Consider the following 22,458-nt stretch of genomic DNA (forward strand, 5'->3'; position numbering starts at 1 on the left):
ATAAAGGGATTTTTTTTCCCTTCTAAATAAATGCTTACTTCTCTATAACTTAGCTATATAAGTATTGAAAAAAGTATAATAAAAATAAATCTTAGTAAACAAGGGGAAGGGGGAGGATCAAAAATAATTTTCATAAGAGACAAGAGCAGGAACACAACAGAAAAGACAGACAAGTCTGACAAACAGATTAGGTGTCACTTGAACAAATACAAGTACTCAACTCAGAGACACTGAACCAGTAGAACTCACGATATACCTGACTTCTTCAACTCAAATACCAGAAAATCAGATATTCTAGATAAGAATCTCCAGAATACAGGTTCAACAGTCTTCTCAGAAACTGAGGTCTTAAATAGCTTCTAGTTTTCCACCTTTTACATCAAATTTGCATTTGTATGATAAAAATCACATCTGCTGCCAGTTCTACCTTGGCAAACTCAGTGTGCATAACAACATGAATGAAAATCTTGTAATCAATTAAGCCAGTCTAAGATCATAAGCTAATTGTTATTTTAATCTTAATTTCATTCTCTGGTTCTACTGATAACACATCAAATTCCAAGGCACTACAATGGATATATACTGTGTGACTTTCTAAAGATAGCCTGAATTTTTACTAGTGATATTCATACACTTGATGTCAAGAAGAACAGTCGTCAGGCAGTGGAACACCAGGCTACCAACATAAATATCCCCTTCAGTAGCAAAAAGTACTGAAAGGTAGTGAAATACAAGGAATCCAGCAAGGCAGCACGATCTATCCCTGAAGCTTCATTTTGAAGTCAGTTCTAAGATACTTTGCCTGATTAAGTTACATACTTAGAAGTAACATACTGATTTGCTAAAAGACATCAGAGAGTTCAAGTATATTAACAGAAATGCATTCAGAATAATCAAACAAATACTGAGGTAATTTTTTATGAATATGCTCCTTACTGTCATGTACAAACCCTCTAAGACATCAAAATATAGCCCACAAAACCCAGTAATCAGGAATTTATAGATCACTAATAAATTTAAGAGCTGACCAGATACTGCTCCACAGCCTTTAGTCAGAGATGGCTAAGATTTTATGCAGATCTTGCAGGAATTGTTCAGGTTATTTCTACGATCTTTCACTGCCACACCTAAGCAAGTTCCTTTTGCAGGAAGATCATATTTTATGTCAACCATATTTCAGCCCTAGGGAAATACAAAGCACAGAAGCAGGTTAAGAACAAATTTTAACCTTACTGTTTTCACACACAGGTACACCCCGGACCACCTAACCTACCTTTCCAAAGTAGACTATCTTACTCCAGTGTCGCTTGACATTTAGTACATAATCATCCCAGCATTCAAATACATACTGCAAACAAGGCAGGCTTGTATTACATCTACCATATAACAAAAGTGATAGGACTCCATAAAAAAGTAATTCTACTTAACTGATGATTTCCTAACTGATGAGGATTTTGTTTATTCACTAAGTGAATTTGAATTCATTTCCCTCAAATAATTACCTACTTCGTAGAGAACTAAGTCCATATCAAGATATGTGCATCTTTTAAAAAAATAAAACTGGTAAGTTTTTCAATAAACATGGACATATTTCTTCTGTAGCACTAAAAATAAAATTAAAAAAATCCACGTGCACTCATCATCTTGCATCATCTTGTTGTTTGCTATAAACTCGTGATAGTGAAATGGAGACTAAGCATGGAGAAAACACAATGCAGTCAAGTTACATCAAACTTGCACTTGGTTTTATTCCTGTGTCCAAGTACCTGAGTTTGGATATTAACCAGTTCCTACATAAAGGCCCATGACAATAAAATCAGACAAGCCTCAATTATTTCCTCATGAATAAAAAGTGAAACTTTTTGACTGTTTCTCTAAATCAAATAATGACTTAGTACTGGATGCACAAAACACTTTAAAAGTTAAATACCTTTGGAATAAAACTTTAAAATTCAGTTATTTAAAAAATATTACATGGAAAAATCTTGAAAGAGTCCCCTTTTTTCTCTGTCTTCAATAATTCAGCCTATTCAAAAACACACTTTGCAAGAGAACTTCTGCAGAAAGGGGGTATTTTGAAAGCCACTATTATAAAAAGTTACTGGGAGATGAGGTCATGTATTTCAGATCCATAAAGATTTTGTGACAATTAGTTGTGATCGTTGTCAGTCAGTGACTCATATCTTGTTCTAGAGTCTTTGTAAGACCATTACTTTTGTTCTCTTCTAGGGAAGAAGCCTTTTTCTTTGTCAAAGTAGCAAATAGCGCATCCATCATTCCCAAAACTTCTAGTAGTTCCTCTTGATAGTCAATCTCTTTTCCTATGGCTTCCTGGAGTCTCAAGAACTGTTTATCAACAAGTGCTGACTGGCCAACCACAGGCTGATAAATGTCTGCAAAGAAACAGGCACTTAATAGTCCAGATATCCATAAAGACATGAATATTATACTGGTTAGTTAGATATACATTTAAGGAGTCTGGCAATAGTCACATGCAGTCGATAAACAAGACAACTTTAATGGTGTTCTAAAAAGTGTTAATCACTGGTATATTCTCACAGTAACAATGCTAAACCAATAGAAACAGAAAATAGAGTAATATAAAATAGTCAAATAATCTTCTTACCATGTCCATGGAGAAGCTCTAGTCACTTGTACCACATAAGTACAATAATACAAAGCATCAGATATGTTTAGTATTGATGAAAAGCTTTCTGCAGTCATCACAAGTCAGACTCAGATATCGAGTGTGCTCAGAGTAAGCAGTGAAAGAATGATCTGGATAAATTCGTACTTATAATCCACACAAGTGTGATTTCTTAAAAAGATAGTAGTCATGCACTGTATTTCCAAGCTAAGCCTTACAGCTTTGAGAGCCTTCTTTTTATTGTACTTACCAGTGATCATATCTGCAACAGTTACGAGTATAGGAGTAAATCTGGGTTCAATCACACGTCTGCGAAACAAGAACACATCCTAGTTTTACTATTTTTGCCAACTGCCCTCCTCCTTCCACTAACTAGCTGCAAGGAGCTTTCTCATACACAAACAGAGATTTTTTTTGTTTTGTTTTGTTAAAGAAGCCTCACAAAGCAGGAGACTCAGTGCTGCAAGTCTAAAATTTACATGCAGTATTTGCCCTCCTTCTGTTGAGAGGGCAACAAGGTTTGGAGGACAAGCAAAAGTATCTGCACATGCAGGAATGACTTTCATCAAAATAAAGAAAACTGCAGTAATAAATGTAAAATATAAAGCAAAATGACAAGATGAACATTTTTTGTGGCTCTCATTATCAGCGAATGTGCTTTGTGCTAACATATAAGTTATTTCGGATACGCTGGTATCCAAAAGCAAAAGGCACAGGGATTTCAAGAGCACCAAGTGTTTCAACCCATGACCTCTTAAGGCTACACGGCAAAAACTAACAAGAAATACAACCAAAATAACTACTTAGAGAAATATTTTAGGAAAAAAAAAATACCTTGTCACAAAGGTAAGGAGGAGACTAATTTGCTTCTCATCTCGGCCTGCAAGTGCACTCCTTAGTGTCCCTCTGCGATTTAGTTCCTGCATGACTGCAACTGTAACTTCAGGAGTACACAGCCTAATTTGGGGCTGGACATATTAAAGAAAAGTTTAGTATCAACCACCATCTTCATACAAAACAGAACTGATACAAGTTTGCAAATACATAATAATGCACAAGGAACTCAAATAGGTTTGATTCCTTTATAGTTCTGCATTAGAATAAAGTTTGTCTGAGGTAGTAAAATTCCATTTAAGATGACAGAACTCAATTTCAGTTAGAAACACAACAGCACCTTACCTCTAGTACCGCATCGAGGGCCTTGGATGATTGAAAGCTCTTCAGCAGCTTGTCATACTTCCTCAAAACACATTTTCTGGGTTTACTGACATAGAAATCCTCCTAGAATTAAGAGAGAAGTTCAGAGCAAGGCAGACGCACACCCAGTCTTGAGAAGAGCTTCAGGATACATTTTCTCAACCTGCCATACCTGTTTTGGCATGTAATTTCTTCCTTTTATATAAGTTCTATATGCTGGCCTTTTATTTTGAGGCTTCGCTTTACTTTCTTCAGGTTTTCTGTGTTTAACATTTAGTACCCCATTGGTCATACCTACAACAATGGTTTCATCTTCAGGCTAAAATGGAGCAATAAATAAATAAATAAATAAATAGAAAATAAGTAATTTTTTAAAATTACAGTTAGTTACCTAATGTCGTTATTTGACACATGCTATACCATGAAGCTTTATTTTTCAATTATTTTTCGCTTCATAATAAAGCTCCAATCACAGGATCACAGAACCATATAAGTCAGAACACACTTCTGGAGTTCCTACATCTAATTTCCTGTTCAAAGTACAGCCAACCTCAAAGATGTGGTCCTAAGCAACCTGATCTAATAGATCTCTAATGTTAAGGTTCAAATATCATCATTCTGTTTCAGGTTGCAAATGTCTAGAGTTTATGACAGTTCTTTAAACGGTGTTCAGTTCCCTTCAGCTATTATATGCTATACAGCAAATACGAACATCATTTATAAGAAAGCTAGCATTTTTATAGCAATTTTGAGAACAAACTGAAAATTGTTCAAAACATCACCCACTGGTATAGGTTCTATCTGTATAGCAAGCTAATATCGTTATAATCTTTAGCATTAATAAATAAGTGATCCACAGGGGTAAAATAGTAATTTCATGTATAAAATAGTATTTTCTGACCTATTACAACTAGTAGATAATTATACAAAAATCATCAGCTTCATGCTCAACAGCTGTTAAGAAAAAGCAAATAAACCATTAGAGGTAACTACAGAAAAAATAAAACAGAGTTCATTATGTCACTGAATAAATCAGTTTTGCCCTCCTAAATTCTAGGAGGATACTATTCTCAGATGACAGCAGCAGACTCAGAATATAATAACAATAATAGAATGCAAGATTAGTTTGATTTGAGGTACAACTAAAGTAGGCAGAACTCTTCAGAAAGAACTCCTGCTTTCCCCAGGGTTCCATTAAGGACAAGGACAATAGTAGTGTAAGAGGGCTGCCATCCCTGGCTCTCCATTTCTGAGGCTAGACAGGAGGGCAACTACAGCACAACAGCAGTGTTTACAAGAAGTGGGGCTGGCCTCCAAGTTTCCTTCCAGAAGGTCATTTATCCACCGGAACTCAAATGGCTTGGAGGAATGAGTGCCTGCTTTCTGTTTCCGAGGCAATGAGACACCTGCTTGGCAGACAAGTTTGTCTCTGATGATTCCCTATGTACTCTTTTCTTCCTCAGACCAACCTAACACTAACTGCTTCTAAAAAAGCTTCATCCCATTCCAGATTTTTCAATCACAAATGAATTACTTGATCTCTTTATAACTGCTGTAAAAGGAAACTCATAAGGTTCCTAAAAAGCAAAAGACCAGTACAACCTTCTTAAAGTCCAAAGGTATAGCTATTCCCTTGTCAGCTCCCTACTTTCCTCAAGATAAATATAGTGATCAATACACACACACACACACAACTTTTTATTGATCTAACAAGGTAATAACTGGTGCCTTATTAATATTTACTATATATTTACTAAGGAGAAATACATTCAGTGATCCTATTTTGTATGCATTCTTCTGAAGCATCTAATTATCTATTTGCCTCTGAAACAAGAAAAACAAAAAGAATCACTGAAGTTACTTAAAAGTTACCAATCATTAGCTTGCCTAGGGAGGTTTCAAATGAACTTACCGACAATGCAAGACTGAGGATTGATGTTGCATAGTTAAAACTGTGAACTACTTTGTAGGAAGTTGTACTATAAATCTTCACATGCCTGTACAGAAAAGTCATTATTAAAAATGTTAGGAATACCTTACTGAAGACAATTTAGAAGAATTTCATCCTTCTAAAGTTTTGTTAGATCAATTTAATGAAACTGAACTGCTAAACATTTTTTTCAGACTATGACTAAACTTACTACTCACTACTGTCTCTGTGACAACAGAAAGATTCTAGTAAAGCACAAAGGAAAGAAAGGAATACCCTCACTTCCCAATGGGGAAGGATAAGAAAAAAAAGGATGATGATGTAGTGACCATCTGAATTTAGCAAAATTTATTAGGAAACATTTGGGCAGTGTGGGGAGGATTAGAGGGATTTCTTTTTTTTTTTTTTTTTTTTTTAAATGGAAGAACTAGCTACAACTTCTGGAATCAAAAATATTCTTGCCTTCTGTTGCTCTTTAATGATTTGGCTGAAGGTGAGAAATAAACAGAAAAATAAAACAGCACTTTACAAAAAGTATGAACTTATTAGCATTACAAGCATTGAATGATAAATAGGTACAAAGCTAGTGATCCTCAGCTTACACTTTCTGAACATAATGTTTGAGCAAGCCTAGAAAGTACTGGAGGAAGGAACGCAGAGAATAAACCAGTCATTTCAGGTATTTCTTATGTCCTGGAAACAAGCTGAGTAACTGTAGTCAGCAAAAGGGGGTGAGTGGAGGAGCTGAGGAATATCCTGTAACAAGGCCATTTTTGAATTGTGCACCTTGGATACATCCCTTCCACTAGAGTCAGTTTGGGTGACAGGGAGCAACTAAGCAGATATATAAAAATAAGGTCTTTCACTTTACTGAGACTGCAAGGGTCTATTTGTAGATGCAGGAAAACAAATACTGACTAAGTGCCACAAACCTGCAATCCCCACTGATATTCAGGCTAATAAGGGGAAAAGGTATGTGTATGTTGCAACATGGACCCAGGCCCAAGACATGTTTCCAGATAAATTATATCCCTACCTGTTAAAAACAGCTCAGCTCAAATCACCTGTACATTTTCATCCTCAAATTTTATCTTTAAGGACAACAAAAGAAACCCTGAGGAATTTAAGTCACTTTGAGGTCATAAAATTTACTAACCTGTCCAGAGATCCTGACAGCAACCTTTGTCCAGAACTGTTCAAGCATAAACAAGTAACAGTTTTATGGTGATTTTTAAGTGAAACTAGTAATTGTCCACCTTTTAGTATATCCCAAACTTTGACATATCGACCTCCTATGAGAAAGAAGCACACAGAACAGTTTTTGATGCATACAAAATTCTGCTTTTCTGAAGATGTTTTCAGAGTGAGAGCATACCCTGCCTCCCTCTTTCAACATGGAGCTTTCTGTACCTACTCATCACCCATTATAAACAAAGGATAAGGCAGATGACAAGTCTGCTCCCTTTTTCAGGGAGCTGCAGGCACTGCTGAATGTCTCAATATTCTTCTTACAAAAAAAATTGAGCCTCTGTACTGAGTCACAGGATTTCTGATGCAATAAAATGAAGAGACTAAAAAGCCTTGCTAAATATCATCATTAAGAGAAAGATATAGCCCTGTCTATGTACTCTTAAAATTTTTATTTAGACATTTAAAAAGTCCATTTTTGATCCACTACGAGAATGAACAAATTGGAGAAAAAAAACCCTCTACTTTTGCCCTCTGCATCTACAGATTCCCAAGAAGGCCTTGAAGAAATCCACCCAGTAAGTCACCCTTTCATTACCAAATAAAAACTTCACACAGAAACTAAGTAGCTGAAATGTTTCTCAAATGAGGGTCCTATCTAGATACCTGCAGACACTAGAAGGCCCCCAGAGGGGAAGAGAAGCACACTCTCCACGGGCTGCCCGTGTTCTATCGTCATGACGCTTTTTTTTATTCGCGCATCGAATACTTTCACAGTGTGGTCGTATGAACCTGTAATCAACACCAAAATTGTAAAAGTGAAATTATTTCAAAACCTGAAATGGGCACATGCTACCAGCTAAAAGAGCTCTTGACAAATAGAAACAATTTTAAACTATACACGTAAAACCTAATGTTTTGCCTGAGCTAATTTACAGTCTTCACAAAGTATATAGTTTTCATTTCCAGGCCTATCAACATGAAAGGCTTCAAACTTAATTTTCCTTAGATTACTCCAGGGTAAAAGTAACAGAAATCAGAAAATCTGATAAAACCTGGATCTTCTGCATCTAAAAATAAAGAATAGAGCGTACTAGACTTTTCATAGCAATTGGTAAGAAAACCAAAAGCAACTGCTTTCAAACAATACCTCACAGCACCTCATGACTCAGTTTTGAGATCACAAACTTGGCGCACAGAGTACAGTTTAATATGATTCCTTCTTCCAAAATGTGACAAAACATTTCTGTCAATGCCAGCTAAAAGATCTACTCACAGAACTTTCTTAAGCTTTCAAAGGCAAGTAGCCTTAACAGGCTAAAGCACAATGAAAGTGCATGTTAAAAGCAAGGTTGCTCCAGTCTCCTCACGAGTATCAGATTTAACCCATGCACAAAATTTAAAATAAATTATCAAACAGAAACCACCTTTCTGCATTTTTTTTCTGTTGGATCCAAAGACACATTTAAAAAACACTAACCTGTTACAAAGACATCTGCATTCAATTTACTGGCACAACCACATCGTACATAATCCAAATGTTCATTGTATGACACAATTTCTGCAGCACTTGGAATATCCCACAAATTTGATGAATAATCATCACCACCAGAAAATATTCTGTATTTATCAGACAGGAAGCCCACTACATGAACAGCTCTAGAAAACAGAATCCACAATATCCAAAAGTTAAAATACATACTTGTTTCCAGAGCATTTATTTTTGACTGTAGAATTTATTAAAGGAAAATATTCCATCTGTTTTAGAAGTTAAAAATACTTTAGATTTTGTGTTTTCAGACAGAAAAAAAGCTCATGCTGACAGATACTGATCTAAGCACCAACAAGATCTGCTTTAAGGATTTTACAAGGCTACTCGATGCCTTTTTGAAAAGTATAAGTTATTTATTTCTTACTGAGGTATTTTCCTCTAAATTTGTAAGTATTACATTTTAACACTGATTTAGAAACTCGTCCTGCCCTTCAAAAATCACTATTCAAATCTACATTACCACTGCAACATCCCAACAAAGATTAACTTTGACAGAAAACATGTATACTCTAAAATTTATTTATAGTTAAACCAGTGGTCAAGACATAAGATAATGCTACATCACACACTTTCAGAGTTCTGCCTGTGCACCTTTTGAGCATTAAGGGGGTTTTGCTGTTGACAAATAAAACACATAGTTTTCCACAACACAGCAATCTATGCAATCTTAATATTCCTAGGGTGTGTTCTCTGCAAAACTAATTTCAAACACTTTTTCTCACTGAAACATATGAACCCTCCCACCCATTCCCTGTCCCACCCAGCCCCCTTTTTTAAAGTGATTTTTGCTCTACCTGGCATTTTTTTCCACCATTTTAAACTCATTTTTAGAGCTCAGTTTCTCCGAGCATCAAACAGAAATCATATCCCTATATATTGCAACTACAAAATTATAAACACACAAATATTAAGTACACCTGCTTGAATTAGAAAGTGTATTCATTCTTCCATCTACTTAATTTTTTTTGAATTAGAAAAATATATACCGAATATATTCTGATGTTAACAACCTAATTTTCAACAAAAATGTGAGACAGCTAGATATAACACAGATTAAATTTTAAAGATTTTCAGCAATATAGACATATAAAAGCACATGAGGAAGCATATACACACAAGGTAGAAAACAATATCATCTTACTTAGTATGACCATCAAACTGCCTCAGCGGTGCTCTTCCACTGATATCAAACAGTCGGATGCTTCCTTCTTCACTGCCAGCAATAAGCAGCTTGCCATCATCTCTGTATGTGGCACAGTAGGCAGCATCTTTGAAGCGAGAAAAAGTTTTGATCGGTTCCTGAGAGTAACGACCGTAAATGTGGATCTAGCAAAACAAGAAGGCATTAAGTTTAGTTACACAACGCCAGCTGGCAAACAAAATAAGACCATTTATAGAACCTAAGAAGGCAAAAACCTTCCTAGAAAAACACTTACCCGTGAGGAGGCTGTGACAGCGTAGTTATATGGAGAAACTGGAGAGAAATCAATCTTGTTTATCGCACCAAACTCCTTTATCTGAACTGGTGTCTAAAAAAATTGCAATAGTTATCAAATATACAAAAGCACTACCAAAAATGAAAGCAGTAAAACTAAATCTATTATTCTTCCTACATAGTACTTCAAATTCAGGCCGGAACCTATTTACTCTTAAAATACAATCCTATGGAGTTTCTTTCTTGCTAACTTTTTACTGTTTTGCAGCCTACAGAAGCACGTTTAGTGTCTCTTTTTCATGCGCTATGAACGATCAACTAACCACAAGTTACTGCTCCCCGGCCCGGCCCGGCCGGCGGCGCCCGGGGCACCCCCCGGGACGGCAGAGCCGCCCGACGGCGCCGCTCCTCGCACCTTATAGCCGCGCCAGTAGAGTGTGTCCTGCGTGACCTTCTCGCCGAGCCGCGGGTGCGCCAGGACCGCCACCGGCTTGTAGCTCGCCATGGCGCCGCCTCTGCCGACCCCGCCGCGCGCTCACGGAACGGGCCCGCCTGCGCCTGCGCCGGCCGAGCCGAGCTGAGCTGAGCTGAGCCGGGTGCTCAGGGGAGGCCGGTGCCGCCTCAGGGAGCGGGAGCGGCAACGGTCGCGATGGCCACGCCGCGCGCCCCGGCCGCCGCCATGCCCCGCGCGCGAGACGGACGCCGGCGCGCTCGCGAGAGCCGCGTCATCCCCGCGCGCCACCGCTGCCCAATGGCGGCCGCGGCGCGCCGGAAGCGGCTGCCAGCCGCACGCATTGTGGGAGCCGCCGCCGCGCTCCGGCCGCCACCGTTATCGCGGCCTGGGGCGGGCGTCGTCCTCCCGCCCCTGTGGTAGGGCAAGGCCTGGCCCTCGGGCTCACCTGCCTGGGCAGCACTAGGGTCATGGAGGGATGCGGAGTCTAGCTCTGGCTCTCGCGCCGAGGCAGGTGTTTCCCGGGCGCTGAGGTCTTATGTCTTGTTCAGTATTTGGCATAAATATATGCGTGTATGTACGTGTGTGTACATGTGTATGTATGTATGTACATACAGGTATAGTTTTGTTAAAACCAGACTGATAGACAGTTAAATGAAACTCCAGTTTGCTTCATTATGGAGATTGGCTTGAACAGACCCGTGGGAAGGAGAGGGAAAAATAAAAAGGAGGGGGGAATAATCAGAAGATTTGGCTGATGGGTTGTGTCAGTAGTTACATAGTTATTTCATTGTGTTTTGGGCTACCTAAAATGCCATAAGCATAAATGAAGGAAATTTGATGTGTTCTTATGCATTGTGTAATGTTATTATATAATACCCTAAGTGAAGAATATTTGTGTTTAATTACAGATTACTTTAACGCACTGGAGACGGCTTGGCTGGCTGGGATTGCTGGTGGCCAGAAGACATGAAGAGCCGTTTTACGTAGACGTGCTGCACGATGGAAGCCATGGCGTCCGCAGGGAACGCTGACGCTGGAGGTCAGCTGATGGTGGAGGAGTGCGCCGGCGGCTACGGCCTCCCAGCCATGGCCGACATCAAGGTGGAGCATCAGCTGGAGCCCGGCGCGGACGAAGGGCCGGCGCAGAGCGTCGCCATGGGAATGAAGTTCATTCTGCCCAATAGATTTGACATGAATGTCTGCTCACGGTTTGTGAAATCTTTGAACGAAGAGGACAGTAAAAACATTCAAGACCAAGTTAACTCTGACCTTGAAGTGGCATCTGTCTTATTTAAAGGTTGAACTTCATGGTACAAATTGTTGTGTATGGGTTGTCCCATCCTGTTGTCCTGAGACGTTAAAAAAAAAAACCCTTTTGTTATGTGTGTGTTAATCTGATTTTTTTTTACCTGTAATTTGTTCCCTTAGAATTCTTATTATATGTAGTCAATAATGGGCTATTAATTTTGTGGGTTATATCTTAACTTCAGTAGCTTTGTGGGTTGTGCTTTAGCCTTTCACTAGTCCATGGTAATACAGTTTATACAGTTGATCTTGTTTTATCGATATGGCTGCACAAAGCCTGCAGTCATTGAAGTGATTGCTGATTTGGTTTCACGCTCTTTGAAAGTGAATATTGCTACAGTACTGCAAGCTCTTCCCTGCAGCCAGTCTCCACTCGCTGCTCTGCAGCCACATCAGAGTTATCAGGGTTTTATCATGGCTGGGCTTATCTACAAAGAGAAGAATTATGACTTAAATCTGTTTCTTTTGACCAATAGCGTTGATCAGGGTTGCTTTAATATTTCAGGCTGTTAGTAGCGCATCTTGTGCATCTAATTACTAGCGTTTTCATGCTATTGTCCAGGGTCATTTTTAGTTCTTTTAATCAGTTCCCTTCCCAAAGTTGCACTTGGCTTTGTAATCATGAAGTTCTTTATAGCATGAATTTGGTGCACATGTTAATTAACTTCAAATCATTAATTACTAGTGCACAGTAGCATAAAATGAACTTGGCCAGTAATGGAGTTTCAGTTTTCACTGTGTTTCTAGTATTTAATTGTTCATCTCTTAAAAACTGTTGGCTTCTCAGCTACTTCTCAGAACCAAAAACTATTCTGTGAATTAGGAGTCAAAACAATGCATAAAGTCTGTAATAAAATACTGTTACTGATAACTAAAAAAGTACAAAAAAAAAACCCCCACAGAAACACTGAGTGACTTTCTGAGTTCTAATTAGTATCTTGCTGTTGCATTTTCTACAAGGTAGTATGGAAAATCTTTATTCCTATTGGATAAATATTCAGAAGACATTCATAATACAGTCACAGGTTTGTCAAGCAGGAGTGGGAAAAGTCCTAATGGAGGAATTTTGTGAAGGTTGGGTCCAATCATGCTGTGTAATAGTTAGACCGGAGGCAAAAGGATGAGTTGAGCAGTTATGTGATCATAATTGCATTATGTTCATTAAGATGGAAAGTGTTCATAAAGATAATGCATGCCCTGTATTGCTGTCCTACCTGATGAACCCACAAAGGTAACTACTTTAGCCTACAAAGGTTACTTAATGCAGGCTTTAAAGATCTGGTGACACTGGAGCTTTCTAATTTGACTTGGATCCTGTGCATTTTTTTTAATGCTTTTAATAGCACTAAAACCATATTTATTTTTTCTGATCAATGTAGCTGAATGCAACATCCATACTTCTCCTTCCCCCGGCATCCAAGTAAGACATGTTTACACTCCATCAACAACTAAGCATTTCTCTCCGATAAAACAGTCAACTACTCTAACTAACAAACATAGGGGAAATGAAGTCTCTACAACACCTCTGCTTGTAAATTGTAAGTATCTTTCTGCAAGTTAGCTACTTGCGTGATTTTTTTTCCATTTTTCTTTGGTCTTTTTAATGAACTATAATGTAGGAAGAAAATACTGAGATAATCTTGTCTAATTTCATGTGGTTCAAACCTTAAAATGATTATCTGCCTGCCATACTGAATTCATGACGGAAGCATGTTTTCCAAAGGGGATCCAATTCTTTATTTGAAAACCTGATTTTTTTTTTCTAGTTCTTCTAAAGCTTTATTTTTGCATGCTTGATAAAGAAACTTTAATTCTTAAAGTGGTTAATTCCAATTACTGTCTTAAAGTAAGGTGAAATAAGGTGAAATCTGCTCTCAAATCTTAAATTCTGTACTGCACAAGCCAATGGACATGTTAGGTCTAATTCCAAATGGAGCAGAATGAAAAATTGTGTGCATACTACATGTTTTTGCTTCCTTTTTTGCAGCTTTATCAGTTCACCAGCTAGCTGCTCAGGGGGAAATGCTGCACCTGGCTACACGTATTGAACAAGGTAAGACTAGGAGAGGTTAAGTACATTTTTTTGTATGTTTTGTTTTCCTTTGAGGAATTTATACCCTATTATGCTTGAACTTGTCCCCCAAACCTGTGTAGAAAATTTTCAGATGTACTACAAATTGAAGGATATTTGAGGTGTCTCTTCTTTGCAAATGTGGATTGTTGTTTTATGTGTCTTTGCTGCCTTTGTTTGTTTGTTTTTAATGAAACATTATCATTAGTGGGAGTTGTGGGTCAATCCCTTCCCTCTACTCCCCAGGTATTAGGGGTAAAATATGAGAACTAAGAGAGGATAATTTGTCAGTTATGTCAGGGGAATTTTACACCTCCTCCCAGTTTAGCTTATAATTTTAAACACATTCCTGTTAATGGTAGCTTTCCAGTTGTATTCAATCAGTTATCATAGAGCTATATGGTGGTAATTCAAGACATGGATCACATTGGCAGTGCAGCAATGCTACTCATTCTGTCTTAACTCTAATTAATGAACAGATAAAATAAGATATTCTGATTGAACTATAAGTAATCAGCCTTGCTTTCAGTAAATATCTATTGCAATGTTTATGGAAAGTAGTAATGAGCAATTGAGGATATACAGCTTGTTAATTATTTATATACAAAATACATGAAGTGGCATGGTGTTTTGTTTGTCTGTTTACGTTTAGCTATAAAAGATGGGTTCAAATCAACCCTTCAGTCGGTCACTTGTTTTCACTTACCTCCCACTCTTCTAGAAGTAGATCTTACCTGTTTCCACAAAACATCCTACTGATAACTTGATCTTTCAAGCGGATGGGGTTATAATACCTATATTGCTTTACAAGTTGATTATTTAAAAGATCTTGTGTCTTTCACAGTATTGAAAAAAGTACTTTATACAGTATAATACAGAATGTATTTCTTTCTGATGCAGACCATCTCTCCAGAGAAATAGCTCAGATTACAAACAACTTTAAACATTCTTGAGTGAAAATAGAGCTTCATTTATAGAATTTAAAAAATAAATTTTAACATGGCTTGTTGGATTCCTCCCCCCGCCCCAGTATAGGGATATTTGCATCGCCACTGGGATTAAAATTTTGTTTGTAAGTTCACTTGAGAATGACTGTTACGGCACATCTGTGCATTGATCCATTGACAATGGGTATGTCAACACATTTATTCTACCAGCTCGTACAGTGCTTCAGTGAAAAGGATTGCTGAAATGTATTTTCTTCTATAAACAGAAAATGTAATCAACCATAAGGATGAAGAAGGATTTACCCCTCTGATGTGGGCTGCTGCTCATGGGCAGATAGCAGTAGTGGAATTTCTCCTCCAGAATGTAAGGAAAAAAAAACAAATCATTTTAAATTTCTTGGTTGACTTTTTAGCTCATTTTGCATTTCTAGGCTTGTCAATACTGCTATATATTTAAAGTATTAAAGCTAAGTTCCTTGGGAAACCTCACTTTTACTATGCTGGGTTTTTTTTCAATTGTTATTTCAGGGTGCAGATCCTCAAATCTTGGGGAAAGGGCGAGAAAGTGCCCTCTCACTGGCTTGCAGCAAAGGATACACAGATATTGTGAAAATGCTGCTCGACTGTGGAGTTGATGTCAATGAATATGACTGGGTAAGTCTCTGTCTGGAATTTACAAAATCAGTGTACTTTGATCAGAAACTGGAAACAAGGCACAGCCCTGGCTTCGGTTTGAAAATTGCTGTAAATCTTCTGAGATATCTGAGGCTTTCAAAACTTATGTAGAATGTTCTTCAAAATAAGAGTGTTGGTTGTGATATTTTTGGTGAAAAGAGCAATGAGATTGATACCCTTGTAGATGATGATCATACAGCTTAAAGAATTCACCAAAAAAAAAGATGGAAGATGTTGAAGAACCAGAACTTAAAACCTGTTTTTTTTGTTGTTGTTGTGTTGTTTTTTAAATTTATATAAAGCCTATGAATTCTGTTACTGATACACGTACGTACCGCTACGTCAAGAAATTACAGTTGCAGACACCTCAACCATTAAATGTCTAAGGCTTTTCCACGCTTTTGCAGAATGGAGGCACACCTCTACTCTACGCAGTGCATGGGAACCATGTGAAATGTGTAAAAATTCTTCTTGGTAAGCAAGCTATCCAAATTAAACCATCAGTAATGAGGTGCTATCAGTTCTTATTGTCAGAAATCTGAGTTTGATTCTTTTCTCGTTTTACACAGAAAGCGGTGCTGATCCAACTATTGAAACAGATGCTGGCTATAATTCCATGGACTTGGCTGTAGCCTTGGGCTATCGGAGTGGTGAGTATTACAAATACTTAATTCTTCAATTTTTATCTTTATTGCTCCTTGTTCATGTAGCTGCTATAATGAGCCAGTAGAGGTTTTCCAAATTTAAGAAGATCCCTGTCCTAAAAGTCTTTATACTGCTAAGTGTATTAAGGATGAATGGATAAGGTGATTTTCCTCCCTGGTTCAGAAACCAAGGTGCCTTATAGGAAGATGTCACCTCGATGCAACTGCCATGAGCTTTGCTGCATCATACAGCGAGCGGAGCTGCTCCGCTCCTGCATGTGAGGAGTGCATGTTGCAGCAGGCCATGATCACAGCCTGCAGCCCCATTGACATTCACCCCTCGCTCCTGTGCTCTGTTTGACTGGCATGAGGTGATTTATTTTGCAAAACTTCATTCCCCTGTTAGACAAGCTCTGGCAGAGGAAGGTTAATTTTGGATGCAGACAATGATAGTGCAAGGATCAGTGAACTGGGATACCTTACTAACTTGGTTCTTCCCAATAGAAAAGAAAGAGGCAAAGGGTCTTTGCATTTTTTTTCCATCACACTGCTACCTTTTTGAAAGCTGTGAAATCTCTGCAGTTATAGAAACAAACTGAATTCAAACATAAGACTGTCATTGCGTGTGTAGCTTCTCTAAGCAGAACCCTGTGCTTTTGGGGTTGCTGGGTAGCTTCGTAGATATCTAACTATAGGACTCTTTGAAGTTCAACAGTAGTAGTTTATACTAAGCATTTTTGTCTACTCTCCATTTATAACCTTAAAAATTCACTTGTGGTTTGCTCTCTGCCTATTCCAATCAGAGAACCTCAAAGAACCATCTCCCTTAATAGTGTGTATTCTTTGCATATTATGTGAGTCTTTCTGTAGGTCTGCAGCAAACACAGTGAATTTAATCCTGTCTGTTTTTATAAAGTGTTTGCATAGAGCAAGCCAGCATCTGCCAGAAAATGCTGTTACCTTAAAGACTTAAAAATACATTGAACACTGATTAACCAGATCACTTCTTTGCTTTAGTTCAACAGGTTATTGAGTCTCATTTATTGAAGTTACTTCAAAATATCAAGGAATAACATATGGCTCTTCTGTGGCTTTCAGCTTTTGGCTCGAAGATGTGGACTGCTTTTTAGCCCTGTAACCAGTGATAGGGGTTGTTGATTTTGTACCTTTACCTCAGTTTAAATATTTAACTGACTTTAGTAAGCTTTTTAATGTGCTTCCCATTCTTTTGTTTCTATTTATAGAAATATGTGATGTCATCCTTTAACTAAAAAGTGTCAGTTGTGATGCATGAACCTTTGTGAATAAAAGCAGTTTTGATTGTCTTAAATGTTCACACCAAGTGCAATAGGCAGCATTGTGCCAAGAGTCCAGGTTCATGTGCTTGATAATAGATTCACAGGAAGAAATTTAGTTTTAGGTATATCACCATAGGTGGTAAATGTCTTTACTGTTAATAGACCCAACGTGCATCACCTGTGATTTGCTTTTGATATCTTCAGTTGAAAGTACTGTGTCAGCAGTTGTCTTTGATTTTTAAAAAGTTGATAATAAAGTGGAGGACTTGCATACTAGTGGTTTAATTTCTCTTGGAAGTCTTTCTGCATCCTTCTGCCTTCCCATTCTGGTTCTAGAACAGGGGAGGTGGTATTAGGAAATCCCTATCACGGGTAAGCACAGAGTGCCTCCTTCCCAAAGGGCCTCCTCGGGCTGAACACAGCAGTGTGGTAGGAGAAGGCAGAATGTGCTGCCCTCCAGCTTTCTCAGCCAGAACATGGTCCTTTGGATGTCCCTGTGTAAATGCTCTTAGGTCTGAGCAGCTAGGACAGGACTTTGAAATACAGTGAAAAATCAGGGAACATTAAGACGTGAACACCTGCACTGCATCACAACTCCAGTGACTGATGAACTAGGTGATGTTTGTGTACAAAAAAAGAGATGAGGGTTTAAAAAAGACCTTTCAGAACTTTTTCCCTGCCCTTCCATATGCATTTATAGAAGCGTTTAGCTGTTGTGCCCACTAGAGGTCCTGTGTGTTCACAGGTATGCACCCCAAATGCTCCCTCTTACCCCATCCATGGGACATGATCCCAGTCTCCTGTTCAATTTGCTCTCTTCCCTAGAGCTGAAACAGCAGGAGGGGAATACACACATATAGGACAAACAAGCTAGTAAATTACTAACTGCATTACTAGGCCTGTGTCTCCCCTATCTTCAGTTTTGCTCACTGAAAATTGTTCCAAACCCAAAGCAAATCACTCAGTCGAAGTCAGTACAAAGTTAAACGCTGTAGTGTAAAGTGTAAAGCACATGCAGTGGAATCCCGGAACAGGGGCTAGGGAAAGCCTGGGATAATCCAGCTGAGCTTCCTGGGCCAGAGCACTAATGGATTCAAACTGCTAGCTCTGTTATTTCAGAGTCAGTGATTATTCAGCAGGGAAAATGTAGGGGCCGGGGCAAGAAGCCTATGTACATTAAGCCTGAATTCATAGACAAATTTCTCTCCGATTCTGTATCAAAACTTTGGTGGTATATAAAAAGCACAAATTGGAGCAGAATAAGTCTTTGAAATACGGTTGCTGTGAGAACCAGTCCCTTCCTTTTAGGAAGCTGATACCTTACATAGAATGAACCTTAAGAGAAGCACTTAGAAATGAGGAAAGGTAACTGATCTTGCAGGTACTGGTGAAATTCTTGGTACATTTAACTAAATCTCTTTAACATACAGCTTATATTTACAGCTTACATTACATGTTTCTGATTACATGAAAAGGGCAGGGCATGAAAGAAATTTTACATTCTAGTGTCTTAGTCCCTCTTTTGCTTTATAACTTCAAGCTATTAACAATAATCTCTGTGCAGCCCACAAATGTGAAATATAAATCTGAAAGCAAAGGCAGTCATCTTTCAGAAGCTGTTTGCTGCAGCAAGAGCCCTTGCATCACCTAAGCTGCTAAAGCAACACACTTGAATAGGAGGTGTCAGTGGCCACAGCAAGGCCCCTACGGTGCCAAACAGCCAGTTTTCCATAGGCTTTAACTCAGGTAACCCAAGGGAAACTCAGTCAGAGCCAGCAGACTGGGAGAATAAACTCTTATGTGAAGAAAAAGTGTTACCTTCACTGAAAAAAAGCGTAAAAACAGCACAGACAACTGCTGATTACCACAGTATTAACAGCATGGAAGTACGACATGAGGAACCCCAACCCCATGACAGCTTTATTTGTTACAGCGATAAAGTTTAAAAGCCCCTGATCCAGGGTTGGCACAGCTTTTGAAAGAGCAGCTTACGCATTTTGAGTTAACTGCTGTGTGGCCTCCCCCTGGACCGGAAGGGACAATGAAAGTCACCTTTGAGTCTTGTCCATGGAGCTGGATGCAGCATCAAGGGCAACTTCTGAGAGTGTCAATGTTTTCTCATGCTGGCGTGCCCCAGGACCAGAGGAATTTGAAAACTGAGAGCCCTAAATCTAACTCCAAGTTTATCCTCCTTGCACATTTTCATGAAAGCACTTGCTGCTGTAATTTCTTAAAGGATCATTAAAAGGATAGTTTACACTTTCATTGAGTGACAGCATTCTGTATTCCAGAGCATTGCTTAGCATAAGTTGCGGTTTCTCATTAACTAAGTTATTTTTGCCAAATTTCAGTGTGCAGCGTGTAATCATAGATGTCATGAACTCTGCCTCACAAAACAGATTGCCTAGCAGTTTGATGTACTAATAATAGAAAATGCTTCTGAATTGCACAAAGTCTTTGTCTCATCCATTCCTGTTTGATGCTATGGAGCATTCTGGGCTATTTGGCAGCAAACATGCAGTAAGGAAACAGCCGTCTGCAGTACAGCAGGTAGGATGTTTATCAGAAGTAACATTCATTTATAGCTACCGGGGCTGCAGTAGCTTGGAAGCCTTACAGTGCCTTTACAGGCAGCCTTTATCTGCTGCCAGGGAGGTGAGAGAAAAAAGAAGAAAAAGGCAGCTCTATTCATAGAGGGCAGCAATATAGATGGGAACTGCATCTACCATACAGAAAATGAAGCATCACCCATCTGCTTTAATTGCTCAAATAATTCCTGCTTTCACATACCTAAGCAGTGACCGAGAGATTGAACCAACAAAGATAGAGAGAACAGCCATAAATAGATTGTTAATAACTGATTAGAAGCTAACATGTTATGTTTAAAGAAATTAAGGAGCACATACATTTAAATCTATACATTTCCATCCAGGCAGGAGTCAGTCTATTGAAAAGGGTTAATTATGGACAGTGTTAGCATTAGTATTTGCATGTAAAGTTGGATGAGGTCTTTGTAATGCTCTTCCCTGTCTGTTCTGGTTTTCTCTGGGACCTGTTACTTGTTCCACTCTGTTGCCTTCTTTGTTCATCTGGTCTCGTACTTTGAATGAACACTTGAATTTCCGAGATAGCTACAGAAAGCAGCAACCTCCTGCTAGACCTTCCCAGGGAACAGCCTCATCTCCTTCCAGCCTCCTGGGGCTTTTCCCTTGGTTTAACTGCACCCGGCACTGCTTTTCCGGGCCACATAGGGAGCAGGTGCCCACACTGGGGAGCCAGGGAATGTAGGGCAGGACGCAGAATAGGGGTTCTGCTCTCCACATTTTCCAAGGTCCATGATAGGTAATGGCAGCTCCTCCCTGTGGCACCAGAGGCCAACCTGAGTCCTGGAGCCGGTGGAAGGATTGCCCCGATCGCGTGTTTCTCAATTCACGGGTTGCTTTCTAGTTGCCTGTATCCTGTGGGGAGCAAATACAGTTAGCCATCTCCAAACAGATGGAGGTCGGCCATTCAACCTTATACATATTTGGCTGAGAAACAACAGAAACTTCTACTGCTTTTGGATTTCCAAAGATACCTGTTTTATAGTGCCTTAGTCCTACCTTCTTCCCTTAACCTTTAAGTAATTTTGAAGCACAATCCTTCATGGTCTAATGAGGCTACTTAATGCACAGCCTTAACAGACAGCTATAAACTAGAACCAGAAGTACTTTATTCTCCTGTTTTATGAATTCTTGGAACAAAAATGTCAGAAGTGGAAGAAACCAAAAAAGGTTATACTGATTTTAAGTAACTTGTCCTTCCTAGGTAGCTCACATTCACTGCTCTGGATAATCCCTAGAATGAACCAGATGTAATTCAATTTTCTCATAATGCTGAGAAGGATAAGGGATACAGAGAGAGAGAGAAAAAAAAGAAAAAGAGAGACTATATTTACTGTGACAGACATTTTTCACTGGGAAGCTGATTATTACGGGCATTCCAGCACAGATTTGCCTGACCATTGTGGACCACAGTTTTTTTCTTCCCAACAATGGTGTAAATCAGTGGAGTGCAGACAGGGCCCATCACTAGGCTGCTCATCATTAGTGCTGCTGGAGCCTCCCGCTGCGCTGCACGTACGCACTCAGGATGCGTGCAGCTCTCGCCAGCAGCCAACGTGGAGCTGGCTGAATTGGGAATCCAGTCACTTGGAACTTTAAAGATCAAGGATATTGTTAGGGTTTATGCCTAGGAATGACGTCTGAATAGATCTTTCTGTTGAGGTTGATTTGTTACCAAATTAAGCTGGCAATTCTTTACACATACAGGACTGCAGGGCACGTCAGTCAGTCTTCAGCAGATGCACGCTGATGAAGCCAGCCATGCACGCAAGAATGAGGGGATCAGGGAAGGTTGCAGAGCCCAGCAGAAAGGGAAATGTAAACGTTTACATGAAACAGGGTGGGTTATGCCTCTGTATAGCTCAGCCTTTTCCTACAAGAAGCAACCTAAGTAATCCCTGGATGAGTCTCTGACTTTTGTTCTGAAGAAATTTGCTTTGATTCATTATATAGATCAACTGTACAAAACTCATTTTTAGCACGAAAAACCAAAATATGCTACATATAGCCAGATAGTAGGCTTTTCAAAGCCCGTAACTTTTTCTAGAAAGTGACTCAAGGGCCTGCAACATTTTCACAGGAACCACACTTATTTTCTTTGAAGCATCTCAGAAGCACATATCATACCACAGGACAGCTTCACTCTCCCTTCCTAAATCATTGCCAGCTAGAGGATGCTGGATGATGTGCAATCCATGGGCAAGTCTGATATGCCAGAACTGGCACAGCACAAAAATGGGCATGTCCTGGCTAAACCCTGTAAATCCCTGGTATTTAGTGCCATTAGGTCTCACTCATCTTTATATGAAGCACTCAAAAACCAGTTGCTTCCAAGCATGTATGACAAAAGCAGCTTTCTCTGGCTATTCTGGTTCTCTGGTATGAACCCTATTGCAAATATTTGGGATCATAGGCACACGGCATTGCCATTGTCTCCAAAGAGAGTTTTGTTCAGAAACACTAAGCTTCTCTGCTCAAATAAAGCGAGTAGGTATGAAGACTCACAGCCTCC

At 39.1% G+C, this 22,458-nt stretch overlaps 2 protein-coding genes across 3 annotated transcripts; one reads left to right on the forward strand and one right to left on the reverse strand.

Moving 5' to 3' along the window:
* Window positions 1-1,723: 1,723 nt before the first annotated feature.
* On the reverse strand, window positions 1,724-10,454 carry UTP15 (UTP15 small subunit processome component). The gene is made up of 12 exons (XM_010223497.2): window positions 10,365-10,454; window positions 9,951-10,043; window positions 9,656-9,840; window positions 8,443-8,621; window positions 7,629-7,754; window positions 6,931-7,066; window positions 5,757-5,841; window positions 4,017-4,163; window positions 3,827-3,928; window positions 3,482-3,615; window positions 2,898-2,956; window positions 1,724-2,393 (listed from the first exon to the last, which is right to left on the reverse strand). The coding sequence occupies exons 1-12, from the start codon at window positions 10,452-10,454 to the stop codon at window positions 2,170-2,172; spliced, it is 1,560 nt and encodes a 519-aa protein (XP_010221799.2). The 3' UTR covers window positions 1,724-2,169.
* Window positions 10,455-11,411: 957 nt separating this feature from the next.
* On the forward strand, window positions 11,412-17,302 carry ANKRA2 (ankyrin repeat family A member 2). 2 transcript variants are annotated; one of them, XM_088536740.1, is made up of 8 exons: window positions 11,412-11,700; window positions 13,088-13,246; window positions 13,696-13,761; window positions 14,993-15,090; window positions 15,255-15,380; window positions 15,809-15,875; window positions 15,971-16,051; window positions 17,063-17,302. In XM_088536740.1, exons 1-8 carry the CDS (start codon window positions 11,412-11,414, stop codon window positions 17,116-17,118), a joined length of 942 nt encoding a protein of 313 aa, XP_088392866.1. In that variant the 3' UTR covers window positions 17,119-17,302. The 2 variants fall into 2 exon arrangements, with proteins under 2 accessions (XP_088392866.1, XP_088392867.1); XM_088536741.1 differs by lacking the exon at window positions 15,809-15,875.
* The last annotated feature ends 5,156 nt before the right edge of the window (window positions 17,303-22,458 follow it).

The sequence above is a fragment of the Tinamus guttatus genome, unplaced genomic scaffold (genome assembly GCF_059628265.1).
Source record: "Tinamus guttatus ecotype Peru unplaced genomic scaffold, ASM5962826v1 Tinamus_guttatus_pri_ptg000705l, whole genome shotgun sequence".
Lineage (NCBI taxonomy): Eukaryota > Metazoa > Chordata > Aves > Tinamiformes > Tinamidae > Tinamus > Tinamus guttatus.